This window comes from Benincasa hispida, chromosome 6, assembly GCF_027475165.1.
Source record: "Benincasa hispida cultivar pf3 chromosome 6, pf3_genome.v1.1, whole genome shotgun sequence".
NCBI lineage: Eukaryota > Viridiplantae > Streptophyta > Magnoliopsida > Cucurbitales > Cucurbitaceae > Benincasa > Benincasa hispida.
Window position 1 is genome coordinate 48955582 of NC_143483.1, and position 26049 is coordinate 48981630.

Here is a 26049-nt window from a genome sequence, read left to right on the forward strand (position 1 = left end):
AATCCTCGAGTTCACACTTTATGCCTATGTTTGCGTCCTTCTGGGGTCACTACTTACGAAAACGTGCCTTCAGGCTTGCCCCTTATGCTTATGCCTATGTCTACGATGCGTAATGCACTTGAGTCCCGATAGGAAGGTTAACAACTCACCTAGTGAGCCTTGTAGTGGATCGCTTACTGAATACATGTATATACTCATTATTTTCTCTTCATGTTTTTTCAAGTAAAGGTAAAGATAGATCGACGAATGACAAAAACTCGATCATTGGGACATGACAATACTTTCAGTTATTTCATTTATTCATTAGTTAATTTATTGGTTTATTCAATTTATTCTAAATTTAGAGTCAGGGGTGCTCTGTTCTATGATATTATTATTTTTTGAAATAAATTCGTCATTTTTATTAAAATTTTCTTTAAAAAATATACATTACTAAGCTTATGTATGTTGAAGTACAAATTTTGGACCAACCACAAATTGCCACGTTGTGCACTAAATTAATGACAAAATTCCAAAATCATCAAATTTATGACCGATTAAGAGTTGACATGTGTACCAAATTGAAAGTTGACATGTGTCCCAAATTGAAGTTGAAGGCAAATTTTATGTTTTTGTCACAGATCGAGTAAAATTAACTTCGTCTAATTTGACGTTATAATTTAGGCTTTGGTCAAGTTATGTCCAAGAATAGGCTTAATTTGGGTTTAAATACCAAGATAAGCCAAAATCCAATTAATTGGGCCCTAAGCCCAAATCCATGGGCTAGACCTAAACTCACGAAACCCATAGAGAGCTGGCAAATTTAGAGAGTCCAGAGAGATTTCTATAACTGTATCGTATCAACTTCAACATCAACACCAACTCAAATTTAACTTCACAAAATACAAAATACGTTTGGAAACCTCGTGTGTATAATAACTACGTTCGGATCGGTGAGATTCCCGATTGGGCTTGCCAAATTGGATGAGGATGTGATCCCGACGACCGTAGCCGAAGGTCTTATTCTACCTCCATTGACGTTCTGTTGCTTTAAGCATGATTTCCATAAACCCCGCTAAACGACAAACCTTAGGCATTGCCTGTTCACTTTACCAGATTACCCCTAAGCTGCACCCACGAGTTTATTTTATTTTCATTATTATTGTTTTTCTTTTAATTATTCTTACTTTTTGGAAACAAGCAACCACGATTTACATCCTATGGCACGGCTATCTGAAATCTGAATCTCCTCCACCGTTCCCCACATATATATCGCAACCAGAACTATATATGAACCATTTTGATTTCCTTCAATTTTAAAATTTATGTTTCATTTATTCGATAAACATAAAAATTTATATATTTAGTTCATGAAGTTTTATATTTTGCATGTATATTAAGGTTGAAAGTTCATAATTATATTAAATATAAAATTTAAATTTTATATCTAATAGATCAATTAATTTTAAATTTCAAAATAAAATTGTATAATATGGATAATTTTGGACCAAATGACATAAACAACATTTTGAGATGAATGAAAGTATAGACGACAAGATGTGGGCCAAAATGAGAAGTGCAAGACAAGATATCGCGTAGGAGAGCAACGTGGCTTGGCCCATGCCATCATGCTCGGAGGCATATTCTAGCCCAAGGAAATTCATGAGGAGAATGTGCTTTGTAAAGGAGTCGACCCAAAGGAGGAAAGAGAATTCAAATGTAATTTGAAAATTCTTGAAGAAGAAGACCTAAGTTAATAAGTATTATAATTACTAGGTAAAACTTTTAGAGAAAGTAAGTTAACTTTAATATTCGAACGCTTTGCTTGCTACACAAATTTTCTTACACAGACATCGAAATCTATTTGATAAGCAGCACACTAATGTGCATATATTTTATCTCGAAAGTCACATTATTTACCCAATTACAAATTTATGATTATTATCCCTAAAGATCAAGTACAATTTCTATGTATAGAATTTGGCATAAACCTATAAAATTATATAATCTAATTTTCAAAAGTTTGTTTTATTTTTTTTAGAATTTATCTAGAAATTCAAGTTTTTTTTTTTTTAATAATAAATATGGATAGAACAATTAATTGAAATGAAAAGAGTATAAACTTGAGAAAACACAGAAAAATAAAAACAAATTTATTATTAAAAAACTTACAAATATACAAATTACAACAAATTTGTACAAATGTCGTAGTTGAATCATTCCATAATTTTAGTACCACAAAAATTATAAAATATGCTACTTGGGTTTACATAAAATTTAAAAACAATTAATTACGAAAAATTTTAAGAAAAAATGTCAAAACTATTTTCGAAAATATGATAGACACTTCAGCACCAATAGACTTCTATAAATTATTATTACTGTCATTATTGGTAAACTTCTCTCCACCTCTAAAAAAGAAGATTAAAATTTTATTATTTGATATAAATAATTTCTCTTATTTTTTTATTTTTGAAAATTCCCAAAATCATCGGATATATTGAGAGAAAAAATAGAAATTCACAAAGGAAAGTCTTGTTCTACTGTACAGACTACCGAGATTCCAGTGGCATTTTGGAAATTAGGAGGATTCTACAGGTCAAAGTAGCTATCGTGTATCCTTTTTCTCAACTTTAACTCGTCTCGGAAAAGGATGAACAGAAGGGGTAGTTTCGTAATATATAGCAAACATGAGTGGCAAATATTGTAATGTTACTCACGCGGAAGATAGCGCGTGGAATACACGTGCGGATATGAGAAAGCAACGTGTAGAAGGGGACATGCAAATGAGGGAATGGTGGGGAAAGAAAGGCAGGGAGTGCGCGTGGGCGTAGGTTACACAGTTAACGGCGGCTGGAAGAGCGAGAGTGAATAAGGCCAAAAGATAAGGGTAAGGGCTGTGTTTGGACGCGAAGGTGGGGCCTACGATGAAAAAGACGTCAAATTGGACAAAACCAGAAATCGGAAGACCGAATCGCGGTGGGTGTGAAGAGAGAAAATCACCCACAGAGCCCACACCCACTGCGTTTGTTTTTTCAGAAAGAGGAAGAAATTCAGTCGCCTTCTTCTCTGTAATGCGATCTTCACAGCCCAAAGAGTGAGAGAGAGAAAAACTGTACGGATTCTGAGCTGAAGATTCTCACTCTCCAACTGCCTTTTCTGTGGTGGGTTTTCCTCAGCAGAGGGGACATGCCGGAGAACATCCCAACACCATCCTTCTTTGTTGCTTAACTTCTTGGCAAAACACTTTTAAGGTCTCCCTTAATGCTATTACTACTGTTTTCTTTCATCGTCTTCCCCATTTTTCCTGTTTTCAATATCGGCTTTCTCTTCATCTCGATTGTTTCTTGTGATGTACTGGATTCTCCATTATTTCGGGTTTACAATTGTAGGGGCTATGTGTTGTTTGCTTATTATTGAATGCATGTGAAGTCTGAGATCAGGGCAGGGGGTTTCGTTTTGTTGTTTGGTTTAAGCCTGACTATTGTCCTCTTGCTGTTTTTTAAGTTGTACAGAGCATTTCGCTTTCTTGGTTCTGGTTATGGGTTCCTCATATTCATGCATCTTCCATTTCAGTTGGGCTGTTCTTCTCATTGATATTTTTCACCTGTTTGCCCATGCTTGTTCTGAATGGGATTTGCTAATCATTATTAGACTCTATAGTTTCGTCTGGTATCGTTTCAATGTTTTGGTTTCTATTCTCGTTCTTTTATGTTTCAAGATTCGATGAATTACGGACGTTTGGGTTTCAAGTCATTTTCATTATCAGATATTTACAAGTATGGTTTTGTTGATCTTTCTTCCTTTTTGATGAATGCCACAAGTTGGTTGGTGCTTTAGAACTCTGTTTGCATGCTTCCCCTTGTATGCGCTTATTATCTAAACCTCTTAAAGGCCATGAACTAGAACTAGAGTTTCTTTGTTGTTCGTTTGTTAAAAAAGCATGCTGTCTTCTTTTTTGTAATTCGTATTTATAATACAATTTGATAATTCTTGTTTTTCCCATGCTGTTATTGACTTTTGGGTACACAACCGATTTAGACTTCTTGTGCTTATTTGTTGCAACTACTGGCTAGTCGGGTTCGTGACATCTTTGTTATGGTTATATGTATAAATGATGCGATGCCAGATCAACAATGAAGAATGAATAAATAGATGAAGAATTTATAGGTGGGCATTGTAAAAGTTATCTTTGTTGAATCAAGTGACTTGATTATATGTATAATTCTATATTTCTGTTAGTGCGTCTCATATTTGATTGCCTGCCTGGAATTTGATCTGAAATACTTTCTCTTGATCATAAGATCTTTTTCTTGACACTTGACAGTGCACCATTATAGGCTTCTAGCAGCATATAGTCATTTTCCTTATATAGTTTAAAATCTTATGGTATTTTTCTTATTTGAATTGAAGGCAACCTTGTCGTTTTCCCCCCCTCTAGCTGCTCATAATTAGGTTGCGGTGAAAGTTACATATTAAAATACGTTGTACTTGAAAGATGAATTAATGATGTGGTTTTGCTTGAAAAAATAGGTTTAGAATACCATTTCGTTTGATGTACTTGAGACTTGTTTTGCTTTAGTTCCTTGTACTTTCAAATGTCTTAATTTAGTGACTATACATTCTAATAAACTTAAAATTAGTCCTCACCTTTGGGTTTACCAATAAAAAAAAAAAAAAAAACCCTTTAGTTTATGATTACTTCTTGGTAAAAAAAACTTGGTCCCTATAAGTCTTCCCTCCAGACATCTGAGAAACATATTCACATTGAGCATTTTATTGAATGAAAATTCCTATTATTATTTGTCAAGTTTGATAAAAGTAACTTCACGCGGACAATGATAACTAATTTTATGATTGATGGAAGTAGGACTAAATTTGAACATTTGAGATTATGGAGAGTAAAATTGTACAAGTCCCAAAGTATAGGGAGTAAAATTTCTTATAAAAAAAGAGTACAGGGAGTAAAATGGTACTTTAATAAACAATTTAACTACCTTCTTACCAGGGAAATCAATGTTCAGTTGCTTCCCTTTAGATCAATTAGCACCACGACCATTTCACTTAACTCTATTTGAGCATGCCACCTTGTACTCTTATATGAGAAATCTTTAGATTTCTTGTCAATGGGTTTTGTAGACATCATTAAGCTAATCTTTATGCATTTTGCTTTATGTAGATATAGACCCAATATAATGGTTGATCCTTAATATTGGCGCAAGGATGATGCCGATATCAAGGATGTAGATCGAACTTAAGCTGGTTGCACAATTTCCCCTTTTCCTAAACAAATACTATATGATATGATTGAAGTTTGGTTTGGTGGTTTGCCAAGTTATATTTATTATGAAATAATTAAACCAAGTCCCTTTTTTTCTTTTTTTTTTTTCCCCTAATATCTTTCTTACCTTGTTTTATCGCCTCATCCTCTGGTGTGTCTGCTTTGTATTTTGTATCAACTTTCTTCTAACCTTATCAACTTACTCTCGAGTGTGTATTGTGTTTTGAGTTGAGCTACCTATGGTGAGAAGAATATCTTCACTGCTTTAATATGTTGTTTGGCCCCAATTTGTGGTTTCAGACTTGTTGATGAACACGATGGCCATTCCACTTGAGAACTTTTCTCAGAAAAATCTTGATCAGGACTCCATCCATTCAGTATTTCCATTTTCTGTTGATTGTACACCGTGGCGAAACCCAAACGAAAAGAAGATTACAATGGCCTTGTCTGATAATATAACTCTAAAACTTGAAACTCCCCCACAGCCTCATCACAAGCTATTAGGGGTAGGCCTTCAGTTACCAGATCAGGAGTCATCCACTGCCCATTCAATTGGTCAATCTCTACCTAAAGTGTGTGCTATGGAAGTGCAAAATGCTCAAGAGCAATGTATTTCTTCAGAATCTGGTACTTGCATGCTTAGGTTCCTCGGTTTATTTATTTATCATTCTACATTTGTTTGATTAGTAGTAGTGTGGCTCACCCCGACACAGATAACAATGAGTACAAATTATTTGTATTCCTTAATTTATTCTATTCTATTTGCCAATTAAAATGGTTTAAGGATGTTTCCTGCAGTAAAAGTTATTTTGCCTACTCATTTATGGTTATCTTTTATGTTTTCAACGTTTTGGATGTGTTTTGGGCTGTCTAACCAAAAGTAATTCTTCCTCCTTCAGGTCAAGATGAAAACTGTGGCGAGAGTGTGGAGAATCAGATGAAACCATCTATTTTGTTTAGCAACCCTGAATTTATGCTCAATTCTCTCCAAGTTGATGGCAGCCATCCAATGGTAGGTTGAATTGTGTTATTTGATTTCTGTTTCTTATTTGTTGCTAGGCTAATTTCTTTCTCGATTTTAGACTCGAGTATCATACCCATACATTGATCCTTACTATAGCGGGCTATTGTGCAGTGCCTACAGTCAGCAGGCTATTAATGTAAGTTTCACTCGTCATCTTGTTTCTTCCTCATCCTTTGAACTTTACATTGCGAGTCAATCAGTATGGAGCTATCTGCCTCTTAAATTCTCTCTGCATTTTATCTTCTTTTATTTGGTTCTTATTTGATGTCAATGATATGATTCTCATCAGACTCAGGCTCAGGTAAATTCCAGTGCGGTTGGAATTGCACCTGCAAGAGTCCCCATATCGCATGGTCTTGCTGAAGATGGGCCCATCTATGTCAATGCAAAACAATACCATGGAATTCTTAGGAGGAGGCAATCTCGTGCAAAGCTTGAGGCTCAAAACAAAGTCATAAGAAATCGAAAGGTATCCCTCCCTTTTGAATTTGATTTTGAACACTCCCATCATTAATCAATTGGAATGAACTCCTCAAGAGTTAAATATGTTTGAATGAGAAGAACTCTGGAACCTTAAGCAGGCTTATTAAGTTAAGACCCACTTGGAAAGTCATTCCAAATGTGTACTAAATTTGAAAAAGAATATACATGCAAGCTTACTAAGATCCATCTGGAAAGTCATTCTGAAAAGAATGAAAATGTTTCCATGAGGTCTAACCTAAATTTGAAAAAGAATGAACATGCAAGCTTATTAAGGAGACCCGTGTGGAAAGTCATTCTGAAAAGAGTGAAAAACGTTTCCATGAGTTCTTACATAATTGCGTTCTCGGTTTCAATCCATGTTGGCCACTGTTAACTATCATAAAATACTATTGGGTCATGTGGTTGATATGTGGCCCTAACACACGTCACTCAAAAAAAAAAAAAAAGGTTATGCTTCTTGCTTGTATTTCAATTGAGTATTCCCTTCACCTTCATGTAAGCATAGGAAAAGAAATTAAAAAAAATATTAATAACAAAAAGGTTATGCTTCTTGCTTGTATTTCAATTGAGTATTCCCTTCACCTTCATGTAAGCATAGGAAAAGAAATTAAAAAAAATATTAATAACAAAAAAAAAAAAAAAGAAGGAAAAGTTGGTCACTGTGATTGGCCAATTGGTTAGGTTGCACAAATGTGTGCAACCCCAAGTATTGTTCATTTCAATTTATGGTTGACACCTACATTTTTTGGCCCACTAAACAAGCTCGTCTATTCCTAAAATTTATAAGAGCGTCCTTCCTTTCAGTTTTTTATTAGACAATGATATCATTTCACTTTTATACACAAATTCTCCCTTCATTGCAGCCATATCTTCACGAGTCTCGACATCTTCATGCACTGAACAGAGTGAGGGGATCTGGTGGACGCTTTCTCAGTGTGAAAAAGAACCAACCATCCGATCATATAACTCCTCCAGCCACATTGTACCAACAGAAAAGTACACCAGACTTCAATACTTGTAGTCCTGAAACAGGTGACCGTGGCACCATGACTGCAACTTGCTCTGAGATCACAAGCATCTCAAATGGATCGGTTATGTTTGGGCGGTCTGACAGTCAGTTCTCCACCGTCTCTTCCAATGCGGGTGGAAGAATGGAGCAGTATCGTGGACGCTTTGTGCATGGGTGAACATAGGACCATGCATCGGTTGTCTAGTGAGAAAAATGGGGAGGTGGAGGAAGACCAGACCAGAGTCGCACGTTAGTTTAACTAGACAGGCAAATCATCCTTGGCTTTGTTACTTATTTATGCTTTGTGATTTTAGTTTGGAGTGGGCAGAAAGACAGCCATTAATGTACTTGAAAATATTGGCATGATGCCCTTCAATAATTTGCTTGTGTTTAAAACAAACCATATTTTAGAAGCAGATGTAATGGATTTAGAGGTTTGGGCTGCATGGATTTGTTTGAAACAGCTAAAATGAGGAAGGGTATTTTTGCAATTCCGAAGAATTTAGACAATGTTGCGCCTTATTTGGAATTTCATGTTCTGCTCGATACTGATCGCCTGCGACGCCGCGGCGGTTGTTCACCGTTGGGAGCGTTTGTGATGTTAAATCATGACACGTGTACGAAAAGTAAGAGATATTGTCCTGTAATCCTTTGGTCAGAACAACGAATAGATTTATTTACTGTTGTTTTGACTTGGCGGCATTTCTCGCCATATAATCAAATTTAAAAATCGATTTAAATCCGCCAGCCAAAGAGCACGTGCCACGTCAATGGATATTGAAGAAATCTCAGGTCGCGCTCTTGCATGGTATCTTTGCCGCTATTGTGAAGCTAAATAAAATAAAATGAAATTATTTATTCGATTTTATTTGATTTATTTTTTATTTTTGTTCCCTCTCCTTTTAAAGAGAAAGAAAGAGCCCAATCTTCAAAAGCTCGGACTGTAAGAAAACACTTGTTCTGCTACTGAAATTTTTTGTGCGTTTGATTTTCATTTCTCTGTGCCTTTCTTCTCCATAGGTAATCAACCATTGCAGAAGTGGCCTTTCTTGTTCTTCTTATTGCATTTTCTTCTGATGCTTTTCATCCTCCATTTCTTCTTTCTTTCTTTCTTTTTCGACTTCCTTAACCATTTCGTGCTGTTTGATTCTCCTTTCCCGAATTCTAGCTTAAAAAGTGGTCTCCGGATCCTAGCAAACATGGATGGGGGAGCAGCTTACAATCCTCGGACTGTGGAAGAGGTTTTCAGAGACTTTAAGGGCCGTCGTGCCGGAATGATTAGAGCTCTCACCGCCGGTCTTGTTTACTCTCCGTTTTCCTTTTCCTCCTTATCTATTTGTGGCTTTTCGTTTTCTAGTTTTAGGGTTTCCAATAGGCTTTCATGGCGCTGTACATTTCTAGTCAGTTTTCTGGGGGGTGCCTTGTAATTACTCCTCTCTTGCCATCTTGCAGATGTCGAAGAATTTTATCAGCTTTGCGACCCTGGTCTGTATTCTTTTTCTTTTACATAGCTTCTGGGTTCTTGCCATTGGGCTTCGATAGTCAACACTATTCTTTATGGGTGTCAATTAATATTCTTTTGAAATCTTCTCTGTGGGGTATTCTCTTGATTCATGAATTTTTGGTATGGAAAAATAAAGTAACACGATAACTACTTATTGCTATTGATAGTGAGAGCCTCTAATTTGGTGAGATTTCAAAGAGCTACTTGCTTTACTGTTTACACACACACGTTATAGCTGGAATCTGCGTTTTACTAGCGTTTTTATTCTTTTAAATTTTTTTTTTTGGGCAACTTATTTAAATTCGTCGTGAAATGTGGATGATACCTGGAACTTAGTTTGAAATCACCAACTGTAGTTTGCAAACTAGAATGTAGTAAGTAATTGTTACTGGAAATTCAGTCAGTACTTGTTTCTTGAGTATGAAGTTGGTGACAAAAATACGAGCTTAGCTGCTACTTTTCTCCATACTTTCTGTTCTAGGTCACTCAAGGAATAAATGCGGTTAATATTGGGGACCCAATTCCTTCTAATGTTTGAATAATTAAGTATTTGCTTTTGGAATGGAACCATTTACTTTTTTAATAGCACTCAAGTAGTCTGTGTAGCTATTTCTGCTTTTACGGACAGTGGTGAGCTTTTCAACTATTTACGCAACTGTTACAAATTTCAGAGAAGGAAAACCTCTGCCTCTATGGGTTCCCTAATGAACAGTGGGAAGTTAATTTGCCTGCTGAGGAAGTACCTCCAGAACTTCCGGAACCAGCATTGGGCATTAACTTTGCTAGAGATGGGATGCAAGAAAAGGATTGGCTATCCCTTGTTGCTGTTCATAGTGATGCCTGGCTTCTTGCTGTGGCATTCTATTTTGGTGCTAGGTTTGGCTTTGATAAATCTGACAGGTACTTTCTTCCGCTTATCATTTATGAACTAAATTTGCTGCTTCGGCACCACAGTTACATGATGCTACATGTATGACTACGGTTTTGAAAATACAAAAATTGTCTCTGATATTTAAAAAGGCAAAAAGAGAAACAAAATGATTAGATGTACAGAGCACTACTCTGATGTCTGGCATATCTCTTTATTAATTGTGTTTCCACCTGTTCTTTGAAGATTTCACAATATGGAAACTGACTGATGGGCCATTATTCTTATGAGTAAAAGCCTTGTATTTTAACTGATAAATTTGAGTTAAAAAATAAAATACCAAAGGAAAGTAAAGCCTGTGTCTCTGTACAAAAGGATCAAAGAAAAGTAGGTGGCTTGGGGAAATAGACACAAATTCATGTATTTTATTTCTTGATCGTGATTCTTGTCTCTTGTTTGTGTCACTATTTGCTAATTTTTGTAGAATTAATTAATGATCCAGGAAACGCCTTTTTACAATGATAAATGATCTACCCACAATATTTGAGGTTGTGACGGGAAGTGTGAAGAAACAGGGAAAAGACAAGTCATCAGTTTCAAATAACAGCAGCAACAAATCCAAGATGGGCCCAAGAGGGGTAAATAGATTTTTCGGTATCTTATTTCATTTTCGTTTGGTGAACAATGATCTGTCTTAATTGGGTTGATTGATGAAAAACTTTGGTCCTTAGGGCTAGCAATTGATATAATAAGCTATTTCTTTACCCTATGCAATTGTTCTCTCTTCAAGAACAGAAAATAAAATATAAGGAAAATTTACTAAGGAAAAAGAGTTGAGAAAATATTTGGACTTGCTTCTATATCACCATGCAGTAAATATTAGTATTAGAAGCAAATTATTGATGTAGACATTGTTCATTTTGCAACTAAGTTATTGAATTTCAAGACATTACACATGATGGAATTTATCTGCAGCTTTTATAAGTCCAGTCGGTTTTCGTTCTATATATGATCTTTTGACCATAATATTTGTTTAACTCTTTTTTTTTAAAAACAAAATTAACATTATTAACAGCGAGGTTCTGAATCAAGCAAATTGTCTAAGGGATTGGCGAAAGATGAGGACGAGGGACTGGATGAAGAAGATGAGGAGGAGCACGGGGAGACCTTATGTGGGGCATGCGGGGAGAATTATGCGTCGGACGAGTTCTGGATATGTTGTGACATCTGCGAGAAGTGGTTTCATGGCAAGTGTGTGAAGATCACTCCTGCAAGGGCTGAACATATCAAGCAATACAAATGCCCCTCGTGCAGCAATAAGAGAGCACGGCCCTGATAATGATGGGTACCTAGTTAATTTATTCATGGAGGATTAAACTAACTTGTAGTCAGTTCAATGTTAATCCACGTTCCCACAGGGTATGTACTAAATGCGTTGGCTGGAACCTTGTTTATTCGGATAATTTATAGGCTATTAAAATGTATTCTATGTAATTCCGAACTAGGAAACATGGATTGCTCTCTATGTGCGAACCTGTCGTCAGTGGAGTGTGAAACATTCTTATTTATCTTGTTTAATTCGTTAATTGGTTCTGATCTTCTTCTTGCCCTGGGCTTCAGAACATAAACATCGTTCTCATTTCCAAGGTATGTTAACTTTACTTTGGTTTTCTTCTGGTTACTGGGTGAAATGAGGTTGCTCATTTCCGTCTTCCACCCTTCACTCTAATGTGCCAATTGTTAAGATCCAAGTGTGTTTGGATGAGGATTTGACGATGCTTTCTGGCAATCTGATAATTGTCCAAGGCAAAATTGACAGGTGAAAAAAGCATTGTTGGATGCTGTGGAATCATGCTCTGCGCAAAGATGTTTGAGATTCTGGTTTGTTAGTCTTCAGTAATCATATCTGTTGTGGATGGAGCTGGTGTGCTATGCATTCATGGCAGAAGTACGAGATATGAGAATGGCAATGCCTAATTCCTCGGTGGTTGATGCAGCAGCACATGAAACCAGGTCCAGAACAATGCACAACCGAACCCTTGTTTTGGTTATGTAAATTTTACAACTCTCGGAAATGAAGTTTTCTCTGATGTTGAAATCTAGTTAAGGTTGTAAAACACAATAGTTTTTCATCTTTCACGATGATTTCAATTTCATGATAGGAGTTCAATTTGAAACTAAACCAATCAATCGAATGCATTTTTATTTAGTGAGGTATCTACATTTACTTCCTGACCAATAACTCATTTGTTCGTGATCATTCTGTTTATCGAGTTTGACTTCTTATGCATCTGGTTTACTTTACCCTGAAGGTAGTAAGTTAAGCAACTTGGCATTTGATTGATGGGGGAACTGGTAGCTGAGAAATGCGTTAAATACATCATATCTGTTGAAAAGGTGTGTTTTCTCATTCATATATCTACCTCCTCTTTAGCACTCTATTGCTTTATATTCTTGGTTTTATCATTCATTTATACTTGGAAGATAGTAGAGTGCTATTCATTTATTCTATATTCCCATCTTTAGGCGGTTTTATGCACGGAGAAACAGTGACTTTCATATTGTGATTATGGAACATCTTACTGTCTTAGAATGGATGGTGCACACTGGGGGTTAACAGCACTGGATATTCTTGGAAAGTTAAATACGGTGGATGTTGATTAGGCTGTTTCATGGGTCTTGAAAGGCTAGCACGATTCAGGTTCTTACCATTCTTTAAAATATGTTTGAAATGACGTTGTGAGTATTTAAAAAAGTGTTTCGAAGTTATTCCAACAATATATTAAGCACATAAAGGTCCTTACTATCTCAACTTGTGTGCTTTTGTTTAGGTTGATTTTAAGAGTCATGTGGAAGTGGATACATTTTATTTTTATGAGATTGATGATTACTTAACCTGATTCGTTTGAAATAGATGTACATCCTTCAATGTATGCCATTACTCTTGCCCATCGTGTTATTAATTGAACTAAGTTTCATTTTCTGTTGATATGAAGGTAATGCGGACACAAGTTGAATGAAATTTCCTCTCTGCATGCTTGCAGATTAGATGTGAACATTGGCTCATCTATAACAAAAGAAGCGAACGAACGCCTGATATATGTCGGTGGTTTCGCTGACAACATTGGATATGATTCACACTTATCAGTTAGGTTCGTATCACTTTTCTTCTTGGTGGTTTAACAAATGTGGGTGAAAATCAAAACTTTCTAACTTTGAGAAAGGTATATGTGGTTGAATTATGCATAAGGTGGCTCGTTGAACTGTGTCATACTATATATGAATGTAAAAGCATGGGCGGTTTTATTTTAGAAAAATATGAGAGATTCAATTTTTTGAAATTAGAATGTTAATTAATGATATTTTGAGAGACAACTTGAGAATTTTGATGAAGAAACAATATAGGGTGAAAATAGATTTTTTTTAGTTCAACAACTAAAGTGAAAAATTGAAGTATCAACCATTAAGATGGTAATTGATATTTTTATACACTAAATTATGTTGGGTTTGATGGGTCAAAATGAAGTTTGTCAATAGTATATCCTAAAAACAGTAAAAGCACAATTGCTTCAAAATTTAGGGATTAAAGAAGCAACTTTTATCGACTATATATATACACATAATCCAGGAAAGCAATTTGTCATAACTTTTATCATATATATATCTATATATCTATATATATATATATAATCCAGGAAAGCAATTTGTCATACTCATTGGCTGCATATTTGTTATAATTTAAAAATTGATAGCTATTTATTTATTTAGAAATTGTCTCTCACTTTTTGCATTCCTCTTTTTTAGGGTATGTTCGGGGTCAGAATTATTCTAAGATTACTGTAATCATCTCTAGCTACAGTAGATATTATTTTGTATTATTTAATTAATTACAGTCAAATACTATTTTAAAATTCTTATTTATTCTAAATTAAAATAATCTATGGTCCAAATACAAATTATTATAGTTCAACTATAATTATGGACTATAATAACCAATTTTTTTCCTCAAATGTTGTTTTGATGATTACTTATTAAAAGTCCTACGGTGACGAGTACCTGATACCCTATGACGAGGAGGCAAGTATTATTGTAAGGAGGGAAACAAATGGTGAGTGGTATTGTCCAATTCCATACATTGGCCGTTCAATTGTACGGCCGTCGAATAGGCCATTTGATTTCGGGCTTAAAAGTCAATTTGGACCCACTCAAAACAGTCTCTTGCATCCAAGAAAACTAACCGGAAAAAATAGGAGGTATTTTTACTGCATAACATAAGAAAACTAACCGGAAAAAAGTGATTTTTTTTTCCTTTTTTCCTTTTGGAGGAGGGGGTATAGGTCATAATATATGGACTAGAATAAATATTTTTTAATTGATCTCAACGGTCAACAGGTAAAAGATGCAAGGATTATATTCCAACCCATAAATTAATTTAAACATCATTTCAATGGATAAACTGTTGCCCAAAGTTACAAACCAATAAATTCACTCTAAAGAAAAATCTAAGGGTGTTTCGATGAGAATTTAGATTCTATTTTATGTTTTTAAATTTACTGAATTTAAAAAATATGTATTTGGTAGACACATCAAATTTTATTTTTAAATTTTTTTTTAAGATTTTATGATCTAAATAATGCAAATTCTGAAAACAACATTGGTATGTTTTTATAATATCCAGATTTTGAATTTTAAATTTTAAAAGGTATAGTTATATTAAATAAAGATTTAAAAAAAAATTAAAAACATAGTATGTCATGTTATAAATTCAATTTAAAAAATAAGATATATATTATATGATGTGTTATAAAAAATATAATATTACAAAAGAATAATTATATAATTTTTTAGGGGGAATAGTTGTAAATAGTAAAATTGTTGAAAATATTTACAAATATAGCAAAATTTCATAACCTATTAATGATAGACTGTGATAGACATTGATCGATATCTATTAGTATTTATTAGCATCTATCAATGATATTTTGTTATATTTGTAGATATGTTGGTTCATTTTGCTATATTTGAAAATAACTTTTTTTTTTTCTTTTTAACATAAGTCATATTCATAAATTAATTAATGATAGTGTATTGTTAACTAAATATTAGTGGGTAATTTTATGATTCATAAATATAGTATCAAAGAGATTTTAAACTATTTTTTAAAATGGAATCCAGTTTCTGAATCTGCTATCAAACACATGTCTAAAAAATAAAATACAACCATATTTTCTTAGAGTATCTTATTTTTCAATTCTTATTTTTTAGATTCTCTATCAAATAGGTCCTAGACGCCACGAAACTCAAACATATTATACCATATGTATGCATTGAATAATAATTGTTTTGTTCTCTCTTTTTTCAAGGTTTTTTTTTGTTATAAAAAAATAGAAACATGTTTTTCTTTTACAAAAAGAATCTCACTAGGTAATATGTCCTTGTCATTAAATGCCATTATTTTTGTAAGTAGAGCATAATTTCAGATATGCAAGAATCACTAAATTTATTACCATCATATCCTAACCTTTTAATTCGAATAATGTCTCTTTTTTTAATTTTTTTTCGGAGAAATCTTTTTTTAAAACTTTTCTATAACAATGTTTTCCAAATTTTTGTAATTGCATATTTGAGAGTTACAATCAAAAGAAGGAAAAAAAAAAAACCCTAAAGAAATAGCGAGCAATTTTTAAATTACTAAATAATAGTAATCCCCCGGCTGCACTTTTCAACTAAATATTTTTTTAGTTCAATAATCAAAGCATACGCCATTTTTTTTTTTAACAGATACATTTTTATCCTTAGACTTTGGGCATCTTCTATTTGATCTCTAACCTTTAGTTTTTAATTTGAGATTTTGGTTTCAATTTAATCTATAAATTTTTAAATATTATAATTTTACTTTTAAGATTTAAGTTTTATTTCAATTTAGTCCTTAAATTTCAAAATTTTACATTTTTACTTCAATTTTTTTTTATTAAATATTCACTTTTAATCATTGACATCAATGTTTATTAATTAATTTAAAATAATTATAAACTGAAATTTTAAATTTAATTTTAAAAATGATGAAAAATAGTGAAACTTAATTAATTATAATTTATATAATTACTTAAAATTTATTTACATACATTAGGAAATGATTATTTAGTAAAAAAAATGAGATTAAAAATATAAATCTTGAAAACTAGAGACAAAATGAAACAAAATTCAAATGTTAAAAGTAAAATTATAACATTTTAAAATTTAATGACTAAATTGAAATTAAATTTAAAACTTAAAGATTAAATGGATAATATTTTAAAAGTTAGAGACTAAATAGAAATTAAACTTAAAATGGTTTTTTTTTTCCTTAAATCTTCAAGAGGAATGCAGAGATAGATAATTTAACCTCAAACAATACTACTAAGCTAATTCACTTTTAAAGAAATAAATATTTTATGTATTCAGCTACGTTGGAATCCACAGTTATAATGGTAATTTAATTAATACGATTTTGTCATTTAAGTGAGATAATTGCTTAAATTAACGGTTCTCCCTCTAGACTCCTGTGTTACAATTTGTATATTTATTTTAGGTGTACGTTTGCCGGTTAAAAAAAATAATAAAATAAGTGGAAAGTGGCAAGTGGCAGGTGGTAGCCATTGCCACCTGTTAATTTAAGAAAAAAGAAAAAAGAAAAAAGAAAAAAAGAAAAAAAAAATAAATTATAGGCCACGTGTTAATGGTGACCCAAATGAAGGTAAGGATGAGTTTATTTGTGAATGAGGCGTATAAAATAGGCCCTACCTTCTCTTTTGACACCACAAGTTTGTATCTCCTCCGACGGCCGGCGACGTTTCTTCTCCCAAACCAACTCTCCCCTGAAAATGGCCTCCTCCCTTTTCTCTTTCAACACCTCTTTCTCTACCAAACCCGATTCTCTCTTCCACCGCTCCGCTCGCCGGAACTCTTCCTCTCCTTTCACCGTCGTCTGTTCCTCCGCCACTTCCGACTCTGCCGCCTCCCCTGTTCTCCACTCATCTCCGCCCCTCGGACACCAGTTCGCTTCTGCCAATATTCAGGACGATTCTCATCGCCGTTGTTCCGTAGCCGTTGACGTCGGCCATAATTTCTCGGCGAAGTATGTGCCGTTTGGTTCTGGCTATGATTCCTCCGAGTGGTACTCGCTCGACGAAATTGTTTATCGGAGCCGGTCCGGCGGGCTTCTCGATGTTCAGCACAACATGGAAGCGTTGAAGAAATTCGACGGAGCGTATTGGCGAAATCTGTTCGATTCGCGCGTGGGGAAGACGACCTGGCCGTACGGGTCCGGCGTTTGGAGCAAGAAAGAGTGGGTACTGCCGGAGATTGATTCCAGCGACATCGTCAGCGCCTTCGAAGGAAATTCGAATCTCTTCTGGGCGGAGCGTTTTGGGAAACAGTTTCTAGGTATGAATGATCTATGGGTCAAACATTGCGGGATTAGCCACACCGGTAGTTTCAAAGACCTTGGAATGACTGTTTTGGTCAGCCAAGTCAATCGCCTCCGGAAAATGAACCGCCCTGTCTTCGGCGTCGGCTGCGCCTCAACTGGAGACACCTCCGCCGCTCTCTCCGCCTACTGCGCTGCCGCAGGAATTCCATCCATTGTCTTCCTCCCAGCCGATAAAATTTCCATCGCGCAATTAGTTCAGCCAATTGCAAACGGCGCTTTCGTCTTAAGCATGGATACCGACTTCGACGGCTGTATGAAACTAATCCGTGAAGTCACGGCGGAGCTTCCGATTTACCTGGCGAATTCTCTCAACAGTTTGAGACTGGAAGGGCAAAAGACGGCGGCCATTGAAATCCTTCAACAGTTCGACTGGGAAGTGCCAGATTGGGTAATCATACCAGGCGGAAACCTAGGGAATATATATGCATTTTACAAAGGCTTTCAAATGTGCAAAGAATTAGGTCTCGTCGACAAGATTCCACGCCTGGTTTGTGCTCAAGCGGCAAATGCAAATCCGCTTTACTTGTATTACAAATCTGGTTGGAAAGAGTTCTCGCCATTGAAGGCGACCACGACTTTTGCTTCTGCAATACAGATTGGGGATCCAGTTTCCATTGACAGAGCTGTGTTCGCTCTGAAAAACTCCGGCGGAATTGTGGAAGAAGCGACGGAAGAGGAACTAATGGACGCCACGGCTCAGGCTGATTCGACGGGGATGTTCATTTGCCCTCACACAGGGGTTGCATTAACAGCTCTGATTAAGCTGAGAAACCGCGGCGTCATCGGAGCGAGTGACCGGACGGTGGTGGTAAGCACTGCTCATGGTCTGAAATTCACTCAATCCAAGATCGATTACCACTCGCGAGCAATCCCGGGGATGGAATGCCGATATGCAAACCCGCCGGTGGAAGTGAAAGCGGAAGTTGGGGCTGTTATGGATGTTCTTAAGGAACATCTGTTGAAGAAGACTCCTAAATTTGAGTCATAGGCATTTATTTGGAGAAGCGCCATTAATTAATGAATGTGCAGTGGAGCTTCGTCTTCAAGGTATCGAAGACTCTGTTTTTTGACCGTCTAGCTGTTGTTGTTGTTGAATATTTGTGATGAACATACAGTGTACCAACTGAGCTTTTGCCGTTTCTCCAAAGTTTGTGTGTATACTTGTTTCTTTCTTTTGTTTGATTATTTGTGTCATGGTATTTTGACGTTTGACGGACACAATATGCCCGGTGATCGCGTTTCCGATAGAAATTATTCAACTTCCTTCAATTTTGATTTAGTTCTTTACATTTGAACCTTTTTTTTCCTTCCAAAAATTAGGTTGGATTTTGAGTCAAAAAAGTAATTTTAGGAATTTTGATTGAGCAATTGAACAACTCAAAATAATACAATAAATGTGAACATAGCTCTTGACTCGATTAATCAAGATTCTCTCCCTAAAGATGAGAGTTTTTTTTTTTTAAAAAAATTTAAGATGGGAGGCTCATGTTAAAAGTTATTTTTAAAAATAAATAATAATTTTATATAATATAGTAAATGTGTTAAATTAGAGCTGAACTTCAAAAGAGGGAGAAAAAAAAATTAATGAAAGGAGAATAACGAAAACCGAAACAAAAGTTATCTATACAAGTATAATTCAATTAGTATAAAATTCGAATTTTTTATCTTGGTGTTAGAGAATCAACTACCTCTCTCACATATTGACAAATTAAGATTAGATTTTACACGTCATATTTGAGATATATATGGATAAATAAAACCATGGTTTTTGTTGGCGTGATCTCGCTAGGCCGTTTGTCTCCCGGTGGAATTCTTCCATCTTGAAGAACTAGTCTAAGCTAACTTGCGAGAGAACTCGCACTGTCCTAGTGTCGTGTTGAACACACTTCAAAGCCCAAGTACAATAAGTATTTAGTTCGCTAGATAATTATGATATTGTTTATCCCTTAAGGTAGATGAATAAAACTATTTATAGGGTTCTTCATCTAACATCCGCTTAGGACGTATGCAATACCGATGGTGTCAACATAGGTGTAGTTTCTAAGGTTGCAAGATTTTTAAACTCAGTTCGATTGTTACCCCTTTGTCACTGGGCGAGTATGGCCAAGCCAACCCAAGATTGAGGCTTTAACTTTCTTTTCCAAGATGCCCAAACTTCTAAGGTGTCTTTAGACTTGGACCCGCTCGTCGACCCAAGCTTTACCCATAACTATCATGGAAAATTTCACAAAATGATCCAAAAACCAAAAACTTTTCTACCAATGACCTCTTCTTAAAAACTTTTCTATCATTGAGCTTTTGCCCATGCGAAATTCCAAAGTTACCCCCAATTTTAAAAAGCCTTCAGATCGTTTGATATTTGCGCGCCTCTTTGAATACTTTTACAACTATAGATCCCTTCATTTCCTTTGTTTCCTTCTCAAAGTATTTCTCTTTGAAGAATTTTCTCTCAAATTCGCTCCTATTTTCTCTCTGAACTTCAGCTGAGCAATCCTCGCAAGTTTCTCACCGGTCATCTCTATGCTTTTGCCACTATCGTCATGATCTGAAAGGTATGAGACTCTTCTCCTTGAAGAATGCACGTTGATATTCAAGGTTTTACTATCTTTTAGGGTTTAATCGCGTATCTGTTCGTAATCAATTTGAGAGAATATTAAGCAATAGGATAAAGAATACTAAGTGAACGTTTAGAGAATACTAAGCAAGCGTTTAGTTATTACTAAGCAATCAGATACAGATTACTAAGCGATCGAATAGAGATACTAAGCGATTGTTTAGATATTTCTTATGTGATCATTTAGGTTTATATCGTGCGATCGTTTAGCTAACTGTTACGCGATCGTTCAGATATTTATTGTGTGATCGTTTAGGTTTATATTGTGTGATCGTTTAGCTATCTATTATGCGATCGTTTAGCTATTTGTTATGCAATCGTTTAGCTAATTGTTACGCAGTTGTTTAGATATTTATTGTGTGATCGTTTAGGTTTATATCGTGCGATTATTTAGCTATTTATTATGCGATCGTTTAGTTAACTGTTACGCGATCATTTAGATATTTATTGTGTGATCTTTAGGTTTATATCGTGCGATCACTTAGCTATCTGTTATTTGATCGTTTAGCTAACTGTTATGTGATCATTGAGATATCTGTTATGCAATCATTGGGATATCTGTTATGATATCGTTTAATTTTTGTTATGTGATTGTTTACTAATTGTTGTAATGTACACACTTGTCAGATTGGTAAGATGGACGTCCCTGCTGAGAAATATTTCCCTACTACAGTCTCTTGCCAAGTCCACAAAACTTCCTCTGTAATTAAGAATAAGTTGACAAAAGAACGGGTGAGATTGTAGAGGATTGGTCCATTGTTGGATATAGATCTTGTTTTTAATGGACAAAATTTGCACCACTTTCTGTTAAGGGAGGTAGGGATGCGAACCCATATGTTATATCATTTAACATTTTAGGGAAGAAGGTAACATTCTCCCAAGACGATTTTAACTTGATAATTGGGTTGTGGCTGACCAAGAAAACAGTAGAAAGAGAAACAAGCGGTGAAAGGCTGCGAAAACTCATTCTTAGACCAAAGGACCTAAATGAAAAGGATATTTCTTGCAAGGATGTGGAGACCGCATTCGAGAAGTTCAATTTTACTAATGACGAAGATGCTGTCAAGGTTGCGTTGACACTATTCATTGAAACGGTGATGATTGGAAAAGACAAGAAAACCCAATTCGATGTGAATATATTTGGGATTATTGATAACCATGAAGTCTTTGTATATTACAACTCTCTTTTATAAACATAGATTGAATAGCACAAGACTATCATACACTGGAAGAAGGAGGCATATGATTCAAAGAAAACAGAAATGATCACCGTGCCTCATACTACTGTAAAAAGAGATTTGCACTTGCATTCTAGGTATGTACTTTTGTTTCTGATTCACTTTAATATACATTGAACCTGTGTGTTATGTACGTATAACAAAGTATCCACATCATAGGTTTGGGCTTACAAAATTTATCTACATCAAGTAAGCTCGTAGGTGCCAAAGTCAGCAAGGTTGCAATTCCTATAATTCTTAGATGGACTTGTTCTCGTGCTCCATCTTACCAATCATTGAGTAATAAAGTGTTCCAAAAAAAAAAAGTAAGTAACCGATCGCTTCTGTCTTGCTCATTTGTTTATAGTTTCATGCATTATGACTCGCTCATTTGTTTATGTACAAGCTATTGTTGTATTGAGACTTGTACCTAGCATAGAGGAGATAAGGTACAAGGAGGACCAACTAGAAGGACTTAACGTGGTTCATGTTGTTGGAGAAAGAAGGATCAAAGGGGTTGAACACTCCATCGATACTCACGAGTCCTCTGAGGGGCACGAAGAGCATGAACCCCATGTAGATCAGTTGGTAAATGTGCAATGTATAGAGCTAGAACCACGTACGCCGGTTCAGACTAACCCCATAGAGCTGGAATCACGTATGCCGATTTAGACTAACCCTGTGAAGGGTAAGAGGGCACATGACGAAACATTATATAGACAGTAGAAGTCCTCAAGACATTGTCATTCCAAATCCTACAAGGTTCTTAGGGAGGAAATTAAAGAAGTTTGCAAAGATTTGGCGAACTTGACTACTATGGTCCGTCAGATGGGAGATACATTTACTGTCTAACATCATCTGATGGGTCAATAACCGAACGAAATAAAGATGATAGTCCATCGTTTGAATGGGGTATGTATTTCTACACCGTTGTTTAGATATTCTCAAATGGTAACGATCGTTTACATAGTCTTATAAGATTGTTTAGATAATTTTAACGATCATTTATATTTTCTAAACGATTGTTTACATATTCTTAAATGATCGTTTAGAAAATATAGACGATCGTTTAAGATTATTAAACGATTATTTAGTTAATCTAAACGATCGCTTATATTTTCTAAAAAATAATTTACATATTCTTAAATGATTGTTTAGAAAATATAGACAATCATTTAAGATTATTAAATGATCGTTTAGATAGTCTTAAATAAATGCTTATATTTTCTAAACGATCGTTTACATATTCTTAAATGATTATTTATAAAATATAGACGATCGTTCAAGGTTATTAATTGACCATTTAGATAATCTAAACGACCGCTTATATTTTTTAAATGATTGTTTACGTATTCTTAAATAATCGTTTAAAAAATATAGACGATTGTTTAAGACTATCAAACGATCGTTTAGATAGTCTTAAACAATCGTTTGGATGTTCTAAACGATCGTTTAGATAGTCTTAAACGATTGATTGCCTCGCTTAACAAAATATTTTGTTTGATTTGTTCAGGATAGTAATAATATAAGGACTCATCATGATGAGAGGGATAATAATGAGAGGATTTCTCATGATGATAATATTGATGATGGTAACAATACCCACAAAGAACATGAAGAAGATACCCCTTAGACCAGTGTACATGTCAATGAACAACCAGTGGAGGGTCCAACTGTCAATGAAAAGCCAGTTCACTAGACTGTTGATGAAATACATGAACTCCTCACTCAAGTGTTCAATCTTAGGGGCCATTTCGATTTGGATTTAGCCAAGGTTATGGGGACTTCAACTCAAAAGGATGCCACTGAAGTCAAGGTAAGGATATTTCATGAATTAGCATTGTACTATCATTGATTTATAATTTAAATATAGGATAAAAACGACTGCGAGCGTCGGAAAAGGAAAAAACCAACCAAGTTCACACTTGAGGATGTGAAAAGGGGGAAAAAGGGGAGATTTTCTTTCTAGTGATCCTCAACCTCCTCGTTCAAGTGATCCCCAACCACCTCATTCACCTTTAATATCTTCTCAGCCCCAATCTCAAGAAACTTAACCACCTGTAGTGGGATTAAAATTGACCACTGGTATTATCAATCTCAACCCCTTGGTCCTTGTATCTGACTTCCTCATAAGGGCCGTTAGTTCCTATGACCCATGCTTCCCAGTCCTAGATATTCTGTGGAATCATACAAAAAATGGAAAAGCCATCCTAAAACCAAAAATGAGGAGCAAATGGTAGTATATACCTTTAGGACCAATGATTTCTTCAAAACGCTTGAGCATAACACATGTTTGGAGACATGAGTATTTCTATTAATTCAAGAAATTATACACGATCTCTAAGATAATTCTACATGATCATTTATAATTTACAGTATTTATAATTATATTTTTCTTTGTTTGACAAGACTATGGATCTCTTATTGATGTACGTGCATCAGAAGTTGTACTCAAAACTTGACTTGTGAAAGTATCGATTCATGGTGGTTCGAGCTTCATGATAAGAAAATTTTACATATTTGTTGAAACTACTCTTCACTCAACCATATATTTACATCTTGCCTTTCCCAGGATGCTTTAATGGAGCTAGAGAGAATTGCTTTTAAGATCCGGCCAGAAGGTCTTGAAATGGAGGATGACAAAGTGGCAGGTTGGTTGGATCATGAAGCACACATGAGGTGGGTGGACTCTCACTTCTTTACGGACTATGTGCTTGGACAATATAAAGAATACAAGCCAACGTGGATGGATGTTGACTTCTTATTTGGGCCAATCAACATCAAACAACACTGGCTTATGCTTGCCATCGATTTGGAGAGGTGCACGATCTTTGTATTTGACTCCACACCGAACTACATCGATAGTGACGTAGTTGATGGTTATCTTCAACTCGTGGCCAGAGTAATACATTTGATGTTGATTTCTGTTCAATTTGACATTCAGCATAGGAGGTTCAAGTACGGGCAATGGGAAGTGAAGAGATCGAAGGTGACACACTCAATTGTATACCATTTTGCATATAATGTTTGAACATTAATGTTTCTCAGGGTCGCTGCAAATATTGCATAGGAGCATGAGATCTCGATACAATTAAACTCCATACAAGTACATATCTGTGAACGAAAATCAACCACCCCCCTCAAATATCCATCGTCCACATTAATTATATGCATGTCCATCGGGGAAACATGATATGTTCTAAACATCAATTCCAATTCCTTAAGAATACTCTTTGCGTAATCAGTTACAATGTTTGTGCATGCCATTGCATGTGTACGTCGGATATAGAACCAACCTTGTAGCCACTTGTGGATATGCTCTAATAGTTTCATGATTAGTAGTTCTCATGCATCTTTCAACACTCCATCGAGGCATTCTAGTATATTTGTCATCATCTTGTCATACCTACAATGGACTTGATAAACCCTTGCCCACCAATGTAATCCAACCCCCTCAAGATAGGTCATCACACCAGGATATTTATGGAGCTTAGCCTAATACATCTAGAACTTAGACATTTTATAAGCTTCCACCGCCAGGTAGAAGTGTGGGATTATGTCCTTATTCTTAAATTTGTCAATCAAATTGTTTCGAATATGGTTTATACATAGGACATGAAATGCATCAGGGAATATACTTGAGACAGCCTTTGCAATTGAGATGTGACGATCTGATATAATCACTAAATTTGGAATGTCGCCTATCAAAGCCTTTGAGATGAACCAAGTCCATGATGCATTGTTCTCACCATCTACAACACTGAAGGCGATAGGATATATGTTATTATTGCCATCAATACACGTTGATATTAACAACACATCTTTGCATTTCTCATGTAAATGGATACCATCAAGAACGATTATTGGGCGGATGCATTTAAAAAACCCCTTGATACATGAACCAAGTGCCATGAAGACGTACTTAAAGTATTGCCCATACTCTACTTCAACCTCAAAGATCGTACTTGGATTTACAAGCTTAAATGTCTCGCCATATGCTCTAACAATAGCATATGATCCTTCTGGTGACCCTCGTGTGAACACCAATCCATATTCTCTAGCATGATAAGCCCGCCCGTAACTTATGTTCACTCCATAATCTTGTCGGACGTCTTCAATTATATCCCTCGGGAGGTATATTCGACCAACTTGTTCGTATTTGGACTTGATCAAGTATCTAATAATCCAAATTTTTGCTTGTCAATGATTACCCATTCTCATTTCAAGAGAACATGTATGTTCTCTTGGATATTTCATCACTTTGAAGGAATCACTTTCTTTCATTTTTTTTTTTTTTGCACGAACCCTTTACTCGCATTCCTCAACCAAACATCGAATAGTTAGCAAGCTCTTTGTTGAATTTTTAGTTAAAGTTCATTCTTATTGCAAGCATCGATAATTTAACTGACAAATCATATTTCGAAAAGGAATTTTGACCGACTTTTATATCCTCGTCATTCAGACAGTCATGAGGTATTGTGATGAGGTCGTCATACGATGGGCCCTCTGATGGTCTGGGTATATCGACAAATGGTTGGTTTGGAACGGTGGAATGCATTTGAACTGAAGGCATCACAACTGGTGGGACGGAAGCATGTG

The 26049-nt window shown here is 35.3% G+C and overlaps 3 protein-coding genes and 1 long non-coding RNA gene across 17 annotated transcripts; all 4 read left to right on the top strand.

The window, feature by feature from the left end:
• Window positions 1-2884: 2884 nt before the first annotated feature.
• On the top strand, window positions 2885-8222 carry LOC120080239 (nuclear transcription factor Y subunit A-3-like). Of its 8 annotated transcripts, none has more exons than XM_090314817.1 (8): window positions 2961-3233; window positions 4021-4149; window positions 5159-5241; window positions 5561-5887; window positions 6160-6272; window positions 6343-6420; window positions 6580-6753; window positions 7631-8222. In XM_090314817.1, exons 4-8 carry the CDS (start codon window positions 5569-5571, stop codon window positions 7952-7954), a joined length of 1008 nt encoding a protein of 335 aa, XP_090170943.1. In that variant the 5' UTR covers window positions 2961-3233; window positions 4021-4149; window positions 5159-5241; window positions 5561-5568; the 3' UTR covers window positions 7955-8222. The 8 variants fall into 8 exon arrangements, with proteins under 8 accessions (XP_038890756.1, XP_038890752.1, XP_038890754.1 ...); XM_090314818.1 differs by having other exon boundaries at window positions 2967-3233; window positions 6574-6753; XM_039034826.2 differs by lacking the exon at window positions 5159-5241 and having other exon boundaries at window positions 2940-3233; window positions 6574-6753.
• Window positions 8223-8614: 392 nt separating this feature from the next.
• LOC120080240 (PHD finger protein ALFIN-LIKE 4-like) lies at window positions 8615-11734 on the top strand. Of its 4 annotated transcripts, none has more exons than XR_016530185.1 (7): window positions 8619-8796; window positions 8945-9072; window positions 9229-9261; window positions 9952-10180; window positions 10651-10786; window positions 11224-11567; window positions 11654-11734. XR_016530185.1 is itself a non-coding variant. In XM_039034832.2 (6 exons), exons 2-6 carry the CDS (start codon window positions 8976-8978, stop codon window positions 11482-11484), a joined length of 756 nt encoding a protein of 251 aa, XP_038890760.1. In that variant the 5' UTR covers window positions 8615-8796; window positions 8945-8975; the 3' UTR covers window positions 11485-11734. The 4 variants fall into 4 exon arrangements, 2 of the variants coding, with proteins under 2 accessions (XP_038890760.1, XP_038890772.1); XR_016530186.1 differs by having other exon boundaries at window positions 11254-11567; XM_039034832.2 differs by having other exon boundaries at window positions 8615-8796; window positions 11224-11734.
• Window positions 11735-12120: 386 nt separating this feature from the next.
• On the top strand, window positions 12121-14158 carry LOC150035735 (uncharacterized). 4 transcript variants are annotated; one of them, XR_016530189.1, is made up of 5 exons: window positions 12121-12256; window positions 12461-12545; window positions 12675-12849; window positions 13193-13300; window positions 13953-14158. It is a non-coding gene; the product is annotated as an uncharacterized LOC150035735 (long non-coding RNA). The 4 variants fall into 4 exon arrangements; XR_016530188.1 differs by having other exon boundaries at window positions 12225-12362; XR_016530190.1 differs by lacking the exon at window positions 12121-12256 and adding an exon at window positions 12342-12362 and having other exon boundaries at window positions 12465-12545.
• A 2717-nt stretch (window positions 14159-16875) lies between these two features.
• LOC120080415 (threonine synthase, chloroplastic-like) lies at window positions 16876-18766 on the top strand. The gene has a single exon (XM_039035074.2). The coding sequence runs from the start codon at window positions 17012-17014 to the stop codon at window positions 18605-18607; it is 1596 nt and encodes a 531-aa protein (XP_038891002.1). The 5' UTR covers window positions 16876-17011; the 3' UTR covers window positions 18608-18766.
• Window positions 18767-26049: the final 7283 nt, after the last annotated feature.